The sequence below is a fragment of the Falco naumanni genome, chromosome 3, assembly GCF_017639655.2.
Source record: "Falco naumanni isolate bFalNau1 chromosome 3, bFalNau1.pat, whole genome shotgun sequence".
Classification (NCBI taxonomy): Eukaryota; Metazoa; Chordata; class Aves; order Falconiformes; family Falconidae; genus Falco; species Falco naumanni.
In genome coordinates, this window is record NC_054056.1 from 93464437 (window position 1) to 93478231 (window position 13795).

The 13795-nt window shown below is 38.7% G+C and overlaps 1 protein-coding gene across 1 annotated transcript in view; it reads right to left on the reverse strand.

Moving 5' to 3' along the window:
• RGS22 (regulator of G protein signaling 22) overlaps positions 1-13795 on the reverse strand; it is a 63483-nt gene that overhangs the window by 12339 nt on the left and 37349 nt on the right. The window contains exons 15-20 of the mRNA XM_040586682.1: positions 10163-10255; positions 9477-9643; positions 6193-6355; positions 5417-5575; positions 3573-3635; positions 1406-1567 (exon numbers count right to left, since the gene is read on the reverse strand). Coding sequence (XP_040442616.1) covers positions 1406-1567; positions 3573-3635; positions 5417-5575; positions 6193-6355; positions 9477-9643; positions 10163-10255 — 807 coding nt within the window. The remainder of the gene's footprint in view (positions 1-1405; positions 1568-3572; positions 3636-5416; positions 5576-6192; positions 6356-9476; positions 9644-10162; positions 10256-13795) is intronic.

The window sequence follows — 13795 nt, forward strand, 5'->3', positions numbered from 1 at the left end:
TGTACTTTTTCTTGATAAGACGACAAATAAAATTAACATAAATGGGGGAATTGGGGAGGGGGGGGGGGGGGGGCAGACACGACACCACAAAAATAAAACAATGAAGGCTTTCTTCGGAGAGCAGATCCACAAAGAAAACAGTCTAATCTACACTCCACATTAAGCTGCAGAAAGTTTACGTGTCCTCCACCATGCAGCAATGAAAAGTCACAAGTCTGAAAATCGTCAAATATTTTAAGAAGGATTTATGTGATGGAACTTCAGGTGCCTTCATTTCCAGTTTCTAGTCTAAGCTAGTCACTCTGTAACCCAGAGAGAGACAACAGCACCCGCAGTGAGCATTTTGGCTGATGATTCCCTGCTTGAAGATCGAAGCCTCTGTGAAGAGGAGCGATTCCCTCCTGGAAACAAAGAAGCTTCAGCTTCTAAAGCAGACCCCAAATTCAAATGCATAAAATTAAACAGTGAAAATATACCCGCATGCCTGCAGAGGATCTCCAAGTGCTACTGAAGCATCAACTGTATTTACCTCCTAATTCTTGAGATTGTTAGCTAACCTCATTCTCCCTGCCTGCCATGTGCACCTAGGCTACATTTAGGAGCCCAGGAGAGGCTCTGCACTCCAGTAGCACTTTTGCATCAGTAATGTCCCAGAGACAAAAGGAATGAGGAACAAGTGAATGATCCCTGGTGCTCCTGCATTCAGTCTAGGGTGCTACTAGGGGGCTGCAGTGTGATTCAAAAGGCTCACTCCAGAAGTCTCCCATTGTGTTTCACCCCACACAGCAGCAATTTCACATGTATGTATCTGGGAGAGAGGCAATCCCTGCTGACCTTCCCCATCACGTTTCACCTTGGCCACATGCTCAGCTGCAGTCAAATGTGAGTGCACAGAGTGCAAGGGAGCTAGGGGTCTGCATTATACATACAGTTTTTTTGGGTAGATACTATCTTTACATCTGTATATTTGACAGAATTTAAAAGTTTTCTCTGATTTTTGAGGGATTAACAACTTTGGCAACAATCCCATTATTTAACAGTGTGTAACTATAAAGACAGAATGAACATTTTAATGCTTGCATATTTTCTACTGCTCAACAGATGTATACCAAAATCTGAGCATTAGCTAGTTGGTAGTGTCCCTTTAGAGACTCAGAAGAATGTTACAGTTTGCAGAAGCCTGAGGAAATACAGGGATAATACATTCAAGTCCTTAAAAATAGCTACCCTTAAGAAGTGAGGATTTTCGTTGCAGAAAAAAATAGTTTAAACAGTGAAAGAGCTTTTGCTATGAAAAAGGAAATTCTTAAGAGATATTCTTGTTTAAATTCTCCTAATATGCAGTAATGGATGCATTTGCTTACAAATTCAATGATACTCCCCTTGCTCCATTTTACCACCATACCTTATACTTCTGTACTTCTTGCCAAAAGAGCACTCCATTCTCCAGTAGGTCTCCTTTCAGTGACACAAAGTGTTGAAATTGATTTGCTGTCACTGGATTCAACAGCGCTTTGCGGAAAGCAATTATTTCACTAGATGAAGAAACCCGCTTATTGTCCACATGCTGTTGAAAGAAGAAATAAATGCACCAAATAAACTTTGTTTCAAAAAGCAATAACAAAAGCATTAGTTAGCATAAACTGTCTGATTCTTATCTTTGCACTGACCCTAACTTTCAATAGTTTATGAGTTTATGACATGGATACAATAGAATGTGGCAAGGTTTCATTTCTTTCTCTCCTTTTTTCTTTTTCTTTTCTTTTTTTTTTCCAGTTTGGTTTGGGCAACATTTTTTGGAAGACGTGATGGGAGAGGAAATGACTGACAATGATTTAGACCATATGACTACATACTATAAAGTATGGAAACAGCTATTGTTATTGATTATGGCAACAGGCTACTTTTCTAGAGAACAGTTTGAGTTTTGTGCAAACAAACAACAAAGAAAAAGGAACAGACAAACCACATAGCTTAAAGTTGTAAAATGCTTCTGACAGGGAACTCACCAACAAAATGAGCTTTGAAATGTGTTGCCATGATCACCAACAGAAGCCAGAGAGTTTGCTCTCTGCGGAATAAAGCTACCAATAGTAAAACACACTTTAAAGGCATCAAGGCGTTTTGGAAATCCTCATGCTGCAAAGCACAGAGCGGTAGGCAGCCAGGAAAGGGTGGAGAAATAAAGATGGCTTATGCAGGGATAGTTTGTCTGAAATTAAGTTCAGGCTGGCCTGCCTTCCTGAACAAACAGTTATTGTGCTGCCACTGAGGAGCAAGCCAAACGACTCCTTTTTGTTATCAGATAGATGAATGAAAACTGTCTTCTAACAGTGGTATAAAACTCTTGAAGTCGTCAAGGGATGGAGTGCTGTTCAATGGTCAGCATGGGGCAGAAACATTTGTAGTTGTTGCAGACAGTCCTGGAAATCTAACCTGATTCTAAGATGAAGGTCTTTCTGCAGCTTCTCTTAAAAACAGGGGTTAGGCTTAATGTCCTACCATAGAGCCTACCCTTGCAAGAGGGTGGGTGGTGGCTGTCCAAAAGGTCCTCTGGTTAAAATAAAGTCAGCTGAACTTAGACAGAAAGGTGGGATCTTCTCAGCCCTCCTCCAATTCTCCAAACATATTCTATCCCCTGTGACCAGGGTTTAGACAACTTGTGGGAAAAATTACTTCTGGGGCATATTCATGAAGGGAAGAACAAAACATTGCTCCCGTCCCTATACTAATATACGAACACTGCTTATTTTATGGGTCAACAATCTTGAAGCAGAACATGGAAAATAACCATCTTCCCGACAAACAGACAAAGGGAGAACTCAGTTAACAGAACCCACATGCACTTTGGATCCCTTTCGAGCTAATGGTTTGCATGGATAATTGGTGACCGGGTCTCCAGTTTGATTTCAACAGACAATAAAAGTTCAACTGAATAAATGTACACAACTTGTATGTTGGCAATCACAAAGAGTTCACTGCTCTTCAAAAGGAAAAAACTGGCAAACATCTGATGAAATGTATTATTATAAAGGTTTAAGATGTTTAAAATTGATATTATCTCAGTGCTGTAAGATTAAAATACAATTCTAAATGAAACAGATACTGTGAGATATGATTAAACCTGCCCACTCCACTGCATACTTCACATTCCCTTTTGTGTCTGCACGTAATCCACTTGCAATAATAAATAAACTACCAGATGCTGGAATGAACAGCTTGTCCCAATAAGTCCACTGCATGCAAAATACAGATAAAAGTGAATTAAAGGTACAATATCAGTTTGAGGAGGGTTAAGAGTGCTCCAAAGCCCAGAACAAGATACGTTGTTTTCAAGTGTGACCTTTCCAGCCAGGAAGGGCGAGAAATTTACCGTGAACATCCAGCAGGGAGCTAAAATCACCAGTAATGTGAGTAATCAGTCCATTACAGCAAATACAATCATGCCTGCTTTTGACAGCATTACATTTGGGCCTCACACTGTTAGCAGGGAAACTGTGAAGGATGTGCAAGGTCCAAACAAAAAAGACAGTGACACCGCACACAAAAGAGACATAATAAACTTCACTTGCCTTCCACATCCTAGCTGTCTTCTCCTGTTTTTGGTGTGAAAGATCTTCAGTTATGTCCTTTACCTACATTTGAACAAAAGATTATTATTGTATTTTTTAACAATTCTTGTTTTATGCTCAGCCTTCTAATGACCAAGACCACAGTGGTAAATAGCTGATATGTCTTTGTATACATTTTTATATCTGAAACTTGTTGTGGACCCACTCTGAATGACATCCCTTCAGCTATAAATGAGCACATGCTCATTAAGACCGGGGAGTTAGAGAAGACAAGAAGCAATAGCAGCAGACTGTGCTTTCCCACTAGTTTACCTTACCCATCATGTTTTGAGGGATCACTTATATTAGGAACAAATTTGGGGCTTTTTTTTTTTTTAATGAAATGTTTTCAGTTCCTTTGGACAGCTGTATCAGAAATATAGTCTTGATCCTGCAGCGTCTTTGTAGCAAAAATACACCTCAAATCAAGGGCAGATTTTCTGAATAAGGACTACATAGCATGCCCACAGTGTTTGGTCACTGTGAAATATGAAGCCAAGTGGAGAATGTCATCTGGTTTCATTTCTTCTAAAATACTTTCTTCAAAGGACCTTTTCATCCTCTGAATTTGCAATAAGAAAGAGAAAAGAGCAGTCAGACATAAATGGAGTTAGGAAAAGCTCATTAGAAGTATGTATATCCTCTAAACTGTATATTAGTGTTGAATGCAGCATTTTCCAAACTGCGTGGGCTGCTCTCCCTGCCAGTACAGTGCAGCAGGTGCAAGAAGAGGCATGAGCTAGCTTCCAGACCTGGAAGCAACTTAGCCTTATTGCATGGTCTTGTGCCATGCCTTGTAAAGAAGGCAGAGTTCAGCTAAAAACACAGAGGGTTAGGAAATTTTGTTTTAATCACATAATCGTTATTAAAATTAAAATTTGTCTTGCCAGAACCTATACTTGTCAGATTGCTTAGTGCTCTGAATCAATGAAAAGGATCCAGATCATATGCACTTGTGGCAACACTTCTGACAATGTTCTTGATGCTAAAAGGATCATGGAAAACAAGTTTTACGAATCAATGCAGTGTGCATATGTGTCTGCTTGGTGAAACTGTAAAGTTTCCCTCTGCTGTGTAATTCACATTTCAGAGCTGTTGTGGAAGTGCAAAAAAAACAAGTCTATTTGCCCCTACACAGATCCCAGCTACAGAGGCACTCTCATAAAAGGCAGATGTTAGCTGCTCTGCCCATTCCCCAGTCTTTCTAATGAACCAGCAGGAGTGAAAGGCTCCTCGTTCCCACTTTTCTGGCAACTTTCTGAAGTAACCAATTGGTCTAAGGCTTGCAGCAGTTAACCTCCCCACTCAGCAGAATTTCACAAGTCCTGGAGTCATTTCTACAGGCAGTGCAGCTCCAGATGGGAGAATATGGGCAGTGTAAGAGAGAGAATACAGCGTGGGAAGCCCATTCATTTGCTTGTGTTCTTGTCCCCTTGGGCAAATCCTTTACACAAAGCAGCAGTTCTTCTGTGTGCAAGTGTATGACTAGGACAAAATGGCATACAGAGAGTGCTGCACTACAGCAAAGATTAGTTTACTCCCCTGGCAGCCTGGCTGGCAGTGGAGCTAACGCCAGTTCCTTCAGATTTAGGATCTAACTACTGTCAGCTAGACTAAGCCTTCAGAGGAACTGCCTTCACAATTAGCGAGTTAAATGCTTCAACCTGTACATGCTACAGCGTCTCTTTCAATGTAAACTGAATGTGAGCTGTGGACTGCTTTTCCTCTGAACCATTTTATCTGAATGGCAAATTATGAGCCAAAGAAAAACAATGCCAGGATGTGTTGCTTTGTTAAAAAATTACCTTTGCTTGTCTCTCCACCCCGTGGTGTTCATCTGCCAGGAACAATGGCAGCCATTGTTTTTCTAATCTCTCCTGGACACATTGCTGAATTTCTAGCAGAACCGCTGCCGAAAGTCGATCGTGAAGGATTTGTCCCCATCCTCCACCTGAATGCATTAGCTAAGCAATCCAAATACAACAACACATGACATAAACTTTTGTGTATACCAAAAGTCCTTTATCTCTCTACATCCTTGATTTAGCAAAGCATGAGCTTAACTGTAAGCAAAGCATTTAATGCATGCTTACCCAAGGCTCACATGTACTTTTCATAAAAGGGAACAGATTACAATTGTCCCTACCTATAATAGAATACAGGCTCCAGCAAATAATACCCGAGCTTGACCAAGTAAATTTCCTGAAGTATAAAGATAGATCGGAGTACCACAGCTCAGACTTGCTGTCTGTGGCTTTACTGACATACTAAAATAGAAAGCTGAGACAAGTTACTCTGCCTGAAAGCCATTTTTACACTTTTTCTGAGCTGTGTTGTGCAAGCTCTGGCTGTGGCCTCAGATCTGGGTTTAAGAGAGATGTTCTGTAAAGAGAGGGGAGGAAGAGCCTGAACAGGAAGGAAGGGACCCCCACAACCAGAACAGAACCAGATGTCTGGCCAAAAATATTGGTAAGATTTGAGGAGATGGCTTGGGGAAAAGCTGGAGGAAAGCTTCTTATGGACTTTTATCTCAATCACATTCAGTGTGATTGTTCATAATGAACACTTTTGCAGCTGATACCTGCTCTTGTTTTTCTCTGGTAGCTGGGCTGTTGGGTCCGAAGAAGTAACTTTTGTTTAAGTACTTGTTTTTAATGTCCTTAGATTTTTCCTCCCTTTTTTCTTTATCCTTGTGGAGCATCTTTCTGAACTGTTCAATATCTAGCCAGCACATGAGATCCATGCTACAAACAAATTTAAACAGAATGTTATTTTAATAGTGAGTTAATTTCATCAACATTCTAGGGAGTTACTAGTTTAACCACAAGCCACCAAAGTGTTCAAGTCCTAAATACCAGGTCAGATTGGACTGAAATGTTATGTCATTTTTTTCTTTGCCGGTACCATCTGGTGAGGTTGTGGCACTTGCTGAACAGGCTGATCAAACACACATCTTAGGAGTCTCATTTAGGGTGCCTTCTGGGCTACCCTGAAAGGAGTAATCTCCTCAATGTGCCACTGCTAAATCCAGCAGGGACTGTGAACCAGACCCATAGTGCAGAGCTCTCAGGCAGAAAGAAAAATTAAACAGATGAGAATCTGAAGCAGTACTGAGGCTGTGAGCCACCAAGAGACGAGTCGACACCTCCTGTTCTGCTTCCTCATCACATTGCCTGAGAAAAGAGCAGGGGTGACAGCCGGGAACATCAGCCCCAGAAATCATCCCCTTCCTGCCCCATGTAGGCAGAGAAAAACTATGTATGGTAAATCTTGTGTCTAGGGTGGTTTGTGGGCTACATTTTCAAAAATTACTGATTCTACTACTTATTTCATTATTCCCAGTAATGACAAATAATCTCCATGTGCAATTCTTGATCTATGTATTGTTCATAGTCTTTTGAGTGTATACTATCAATTTGTTTTAATAGGATATATATTGGTTTTGTTCTTTAAAACAGAGGGCAGAATAAGTGACATACCTACAATTTCAGTTTAATTTGTATGACTGTTTTCTGATAGTATCTTACTAGCTGAAGTTTTGTGAGTATTTTAATGAGGATGTTCAATGTATTTGCAGCAGGAAGTATGAAACATTAAATTCAGACAATTCTGTTTCACTTTTCCATTCAGCTAACTGGCTTTTCCAAAGCATTAATCTATGAGTAAAACTTTTGAAAGCATCCGACTGATTTAAGAACAGATGTCCCCCTTTCAAAAGTATTTTGAGACCCTTACAGACCTAAGTTCTATCGAGAATGAAATTCTTTCATTTACTAGTTCCTCACAACATGAATAAGTTCACCCAAATGCAAACAATCCAAGTTACAGTTACTGTGGTTTATGGAGTTACTTCTTGGCATCTGCTTATGACAACTGATCAAATATGTCCCTTATTTAAATGCGAAATATATAATCTTAAACTGTGTTAGGTTAAACTGTTTACAGTGATGGCTTATCCTAGCACACTCTACTTTTCCTTTTCAACAGATCAGGAGCATGTGCATATTCAGTTAGTCTGGCAAGACTAACAAGTGGTAACCCACTAACCCAAAGTAACACAAATTGTCCTGCAATTGTGTGAATATACCCTATATAATTTTTTAATATATTAATTAATGGAACTTTGTTTAGTTTACCAGAATTTGTGCGTAGGTACTCATCAGCCTTCCCAAAACTTGGGTCACTTACAATTGGGCAATAAGAGAACCATAAATTTTAATGGAAAAGGCAAATGACACATTTGTTGTTGTTTGCTGAAATTTTCCAGACTGCGTTAGTTCTAGGATCCCTTCAGCTTATAGCACCATTAAGGATTTTTACTATAGCATGCCAGCTGGACTTCAGAGTTACTAGGTCTGGACCCAGCTCTAAAACACTGTTTTGTGAGACTTTTTCAAATGTTTTTCCTCATGATTAATTTTTACAAAAGAAGATTTCTATGTAAGTTAAAAATTTCTCTGCCTGGCTCTATCACTTAATATGATACTTGTCCATGATTAACAGAGAGGCCAGAAGTCCCAGATGCAGTTCAGCACACCTGTCCAGGACCCCATCCTAGCCAGTGACCTGTTGTGATTCCTACTGTTTCCCCAGTTAGAGAGGAACTCTAGACCAGCAGTCTCCAAAGTGGGGTGTGTGCACCCCAGGAGGTATGTGAGACAGTTCATTAGGGGGCAGGAAGAAAATATTAGAACTTCAGCATCACATGAATATACTTTATTAAAAAATAAATATGCATATATTAAGGGTTCATGCTCTTTACTGATGGGATGCATGACCAGAAAAGTTTGGAGACCATTGGTCTAGACAACTCAGAAGTCACTTGACCATAGACACCCACCGCATGAGAATCTCTATCTGAACTTATTACCTACAGTCTTTTTGTAGTCAGTGAGCAGATATAGCCGTCCTTAGAAATGATCCATCCAAACTGGTTTTAGATGTTACCTTCAGAATTAGAAGAATTGTGTCCAGAAGCATGTATTTCTCTCTCTGACTACAAAGAGAACCTATGATGATAAGCAGAAGTGATGACACTGAGTCTTGGCCAGAGGAATCCTGTGCTAGATACCCATCTCTGGACACTTTTAAAAAAGCTGACCAATATCCAAGCTAATGTAATAGCAGTGCTTGACTAGAAGCAATAGGCAATATGCAAAACATCAGCTCATGGGAACCTAGATTAAAGGAAGGAAATGACAATTTAAGGACTTGATAGCAGTTACTTAAAAAGTATATTTGCCTTTTCCTAAAACAGGATAGAGATTAGTGTGGGGCTTGTGGGGGGTGATGGTGGGGGGTGGCAGCAGCTGGGGGTTGGCAAACTGACATTTACTTCTGCTGGAACTTCTGTTTAGATCTTCATTTCTAAACAAATGGGCTCACTTTTTCAAAAACCCTACATGAACTGTATCTGCTACAAGATGATACCTTATTCTGTTCAGATCAGTGCAAACACACAGCTGCAGTTACTTTCACAACTGTGGGAATAACATGGCTGTCTTCTATTTGTACATTTTTATAACATCTAGCTTTAATCTTTAAAATGTACTAAATTAGATCTGTACTAAAAAAGATAATTTTTTATTTATTATAGGCTAATTGCTCTACTCAGGGGTTTGCCACTAATCAAAGCAGAAACTGAAAGCAGAACTGTAATACAAACATGTTATGACAAGAGAATATTTACCCCCAAAATGTTAAGACAATTGAGTTGCCTGAACAATGTGCATGTGGATTTCATAAATATACAAACACATTCTTTAAAACAACTAAATCTTGTGAACATTTAGATAGCCAGGATCCCCAGCAAAAATTTCTTCTGAACTTAGAAATGGGTAAAATAATAATAACAAAGAAACGTACCCTGCAGAATGCTCATTAAGAAAAGCCCAGAACTGTTCTAACTTCATTTTGTCGTGGATCAGGTCAGATAGATTAGGACCTGTCGATTCTTTGTGAACTTGATGCAAGTGCTGATCTTCTTTGAGAGCATCAGGGTGGCATGGCAGACCCGTGTCAGCAACAGTACTCTGAGGGAAGAAATTATTTCCCTTGCATAACTGCTTTTTTCATCTCTGTATTTTGCTCAGTCTAGGAATCCTTGCATTAGACAACTTTCCTCTACAACAGTTTTTGATTGCTGAGAAAAAAAATGAAGGCTCCAGCTCTTAAACAGCTTTAGTTCTATGTTTGCTTTAAACATACCAGTGTGTGTGGGTTCCATAATCAAATAAATCAATATATACCTGTAATTTACTTGAAATTGATATATTTACTCGAGAATAAGGCCCCAAAATACATTCCACAGACTTTAGTGAAAACTATCTCATTGACTGCAATTATACAGTGGTCTGATATTGATGTAACTGACAGAAGACCTGTATTCGTAATTAAAAAAAGGCTGTTAATCATTCCCCAAAATGAATGGTAGAAATCAGACTACTTGCCTCTCCAGACTGGGATTTGGTCAGTCTTTCATTGCTGATACTCAAAGTGTTAACCCCCTCTGATAGAAAGCATTTGTTTTTGTTAGTAGGTACTTGTCTTACCTCATCCTTCTTGGAACCACTCTCTTGATGCAAAGCCTGGAGCTTTCTAAAGTACACAGAGTCCAACTGTCGAGTTTCTTCCACCAGCTCCACCTAATAAAAATAATATCTTATGTCATCCCTACAGTACACATTATAGAAAGATGGAGAACTGGTCAGGCACTTTGCCAGTGACAGTGGACAGAAAAGAATACGTTTGCCAGTAATGAGGCTGATATTTAAAAGACACTAGAAGTCACATCCTTGTGACAAACAATTCAGTTAAAAGTTCTGGTAGAATAAAATTATAACGTAGATTAATTTAATGTAGATCTCCACAAATCACCACTAAATAACTATATCTTTAAGAAAAGAACTTTGTGTTTTAAAAATTACTCAATTATATTGTGTATATATTATATTGTGTATATTGTGTCAGACTTACCTGGTGGCCTATACCAGCAAATAGTGTGTCAAAGTGCCACTGAGAAACACAAAAAGGTCTTAAAACAATGACTCTCAGTGAGAAGTGTGAAAAAGATAGAGTGCCACAGACTTCCAGAAATGGAAACTTAAGATGTTATAATATCTAAGCAATGAAGGTGAAAGCTTTCAGACTTTCAGCCTTGGCCCCTTCCTTAGTTTTATACCAGGTAATGCCTTAAAATAATAAATTGTGCATGATTAGAATTCATGAAGTATTGGCATTTTTAAACTAAATTAGAAGCCGTTTATACATAACTAGAGCTGTTCTCCAGGTTATGTGCAAACATTTGGTAACTGCATAACGGACCAACGGTTTGGTGACCCTCTTGGCTGACTAAACCATTCAAATGCGGGTTATAGGATATTTAGCAAAATTGAGTCAATGTGTTATACCGATTAGCACATCCATTACAAAGATTAGAAAGCTGTGGTTTTATTATACAAGAGTTGATGTGCAAGGGAGAGAAGAGAGTTTTTAGATTAATATTCATTACGCTTTTGTCTAAATGTGAATACCACACTAATCACCGTGTTATCTGAATGCCTTCAGGCTCAGTGTAACTTTATTCCACTGTTTTAAAGTGCTTTTGGGTATTCTTTCCTTTAAAAGAATAAGTAGTTTAAAAGTAAATAGGAAAATAATTCAGAACATTTTTCATAAAGTTTAAACAGAAAGCAGACAGAGACAGGATGAGAGTCAACAATAAAAAGGAACTCCCGTTTTCATGTTTCGTTTAAAAATAAAAATATAGATACATACTGACCACGTCCCAAATAAACAATTTTGGACTCACCTAATTCTTGATAAAATATCTTGTTTCATTATGGGCCAAATATATCTTGCTGTATGGTAGAACAAAGGGGAAGAGTAGAGCCAGGGACTGAACAAAATACAAAGCAGACCTTGTCTCCTGTGCTGGGAAGGAGTGCGTCTAAGCATCAGGCTGCGCCTAGTACAAAGAGACTCGAGTGCCTCCTAGAACAGGTCGTTTTATGTCTGTGTATTATAACTCTTCACAAACACATGTATTGTGCAGTCAAAAGGATTAAGTTCTGGTTTTTCGTGCCCTGATTAAGAGGTTTGTGCTATTAGGGCACCGAGAAGTCTGCACGTAACTACACTTGCAAAGCAAAGCATCATCTAAACCGAAAAGGTAATAGATCATCCCTCCGTTAACTCAAGGAGGTATAAAATGACACGTGCACTAACTTAAAGCAAAAGTTTATATTTTCAGTTCTCACTCTGGAGGAATTCTTCCATCACTAGAAGCAATGAAAACACTTACTCAGAGAGTGGTCAAAAGCAGAGTCCTTTTTTATACAAAAATGATGTATACTAATAATCGATTGAGTCAATGACTTGACTTAGTGGGGACTGGCAATATATATTAGACAACTAGTACTGATAATACACATGGAAAATATAGATTTATGAAAGACTGTACTGTAAAACTAGCCTGAAAGTAAATAACATTTCAGATTAATGAAAGCAGTGGTCAATTGCACAGTATTCTGCAGGTCATAAGCAATTACAGCTGAAATAGCTTAGGAAAAAAAATTTATCAGAAAGCTTAGAAAAGATGCTGAAAAACAAAAATATTATTTTGCAGATGTGTTTGGATTAGTATGTTTCATTTTAGTAAGGTTTTTTTCAATGTTCAAACTTTCAAAATTTCTTAAGGAAATTAAGTTATCACAGGATGAGAAGGAAAGTCCCCTTGTGAATTAATTAGAAGATAGAAAATAAAAAATAAAGAAATAAATTATGGGGTGGGGTTCCTATTGGAGTCTCACGGGGATCTGTGCTGAGGTTGGTTTTTTAAACATTTAGAAATTATCTGGAAAAGCGGTGAGTGAGGATACAACAAAGTTTGCAAAATGATTCCACAGAGCAAAAAAATAAATTGACTGTGAAGAACTGCAGGATTTCAGGACACTTTAGCATCCGCATGATAAAAGGGCAGCTGAATTCAAGGACAATAAACATTAGGTCATTCCAGTGAGCTCCAAATTAGGGCTTTCCATTAGTTGTTACTAGTAAAGAGATCTTGGAATCCTTGCAGTTGGCTATTAGCTTACATTTGGCACATCCACTCAAAGTTCACCAGGAGTCAAAAGACAATTAGAAGCATAGGAACAATTAGGAAAGGAACAAAGAGCAAAACAGAAAACACAATTCTGATTCTGCCGCTGGGTAATCCTTAGTGCATCCCAGATCTCAAGTACTGCTTGTATCGCATCAAAATATAAAATAACAGATACAGATGGGGATGATAAGTGTAACTAAGGTATGGAACACCTTCTGTAAGAGGAGAGGTCAAATAGTCCAGGATTCCTGAGTTTCAAAGAAATGTAATTGAAGTTGGACACAACCAAAACACGTAAAAGAATAACAACATTGAGAATATGACAAGTTCCTCATGACATGCCAAACTGGCGTACCAGGTTAAATAACCGGCGTACCAGGTTAAATTATCAGGGAGGAGTCTGCAAATGAACTAAGGTAAGCTCTTCTTTTTTCTCCTATTGCATGATTAAACCATGGAACCTACTACTACAGTGAGGCTGAAGATGTGAAATGACTCAAGACACATTCACATAAACCCATGGGGGGAAAAATCATCAAAGACTATTAAACACAAAAAGTCTGGATAAGAGCTCTGCTTCATTAGTCTTCTCAGTTGCAAGGTGCTGAAGCTGGCAATACTGCTGAATGTTTTTTTCTGTTCTATATTCTTAAATGTTTTATACTGGCCACCACCTAAAAGGCTTAGAAAACTGTTCTCAACTTTGATTTTAGGCATCTGTTCTCCTAGTTGTTCATACATGCATGCATAATATCGTAAGAAAAATACATTGTACTACAGAACTTCCCCATTTAAAAATGTTTTGCAGGGGGCAGTGCATGCATGTTCTCATTACATGCTGACAGAAGTATCAGCAGTAAGTGATGATATTTCCTGTAAAAATGGAGAAGCTTCATCTAAGGTCATAGTGGAGAAAAACAGGAACAAGAACTAACTTCCTGCGCTCCACCTCCTGATTCCCCATTGTAAGTTTCTCCTTCCATATCCAAGAGAGAGATGTTAAAGACTTGGAATTAGAAGTCTGATTACAACTGGTAACTTGCAGATAAGTTTACGAAGAGCGTAAAGCCACAGCATCCAC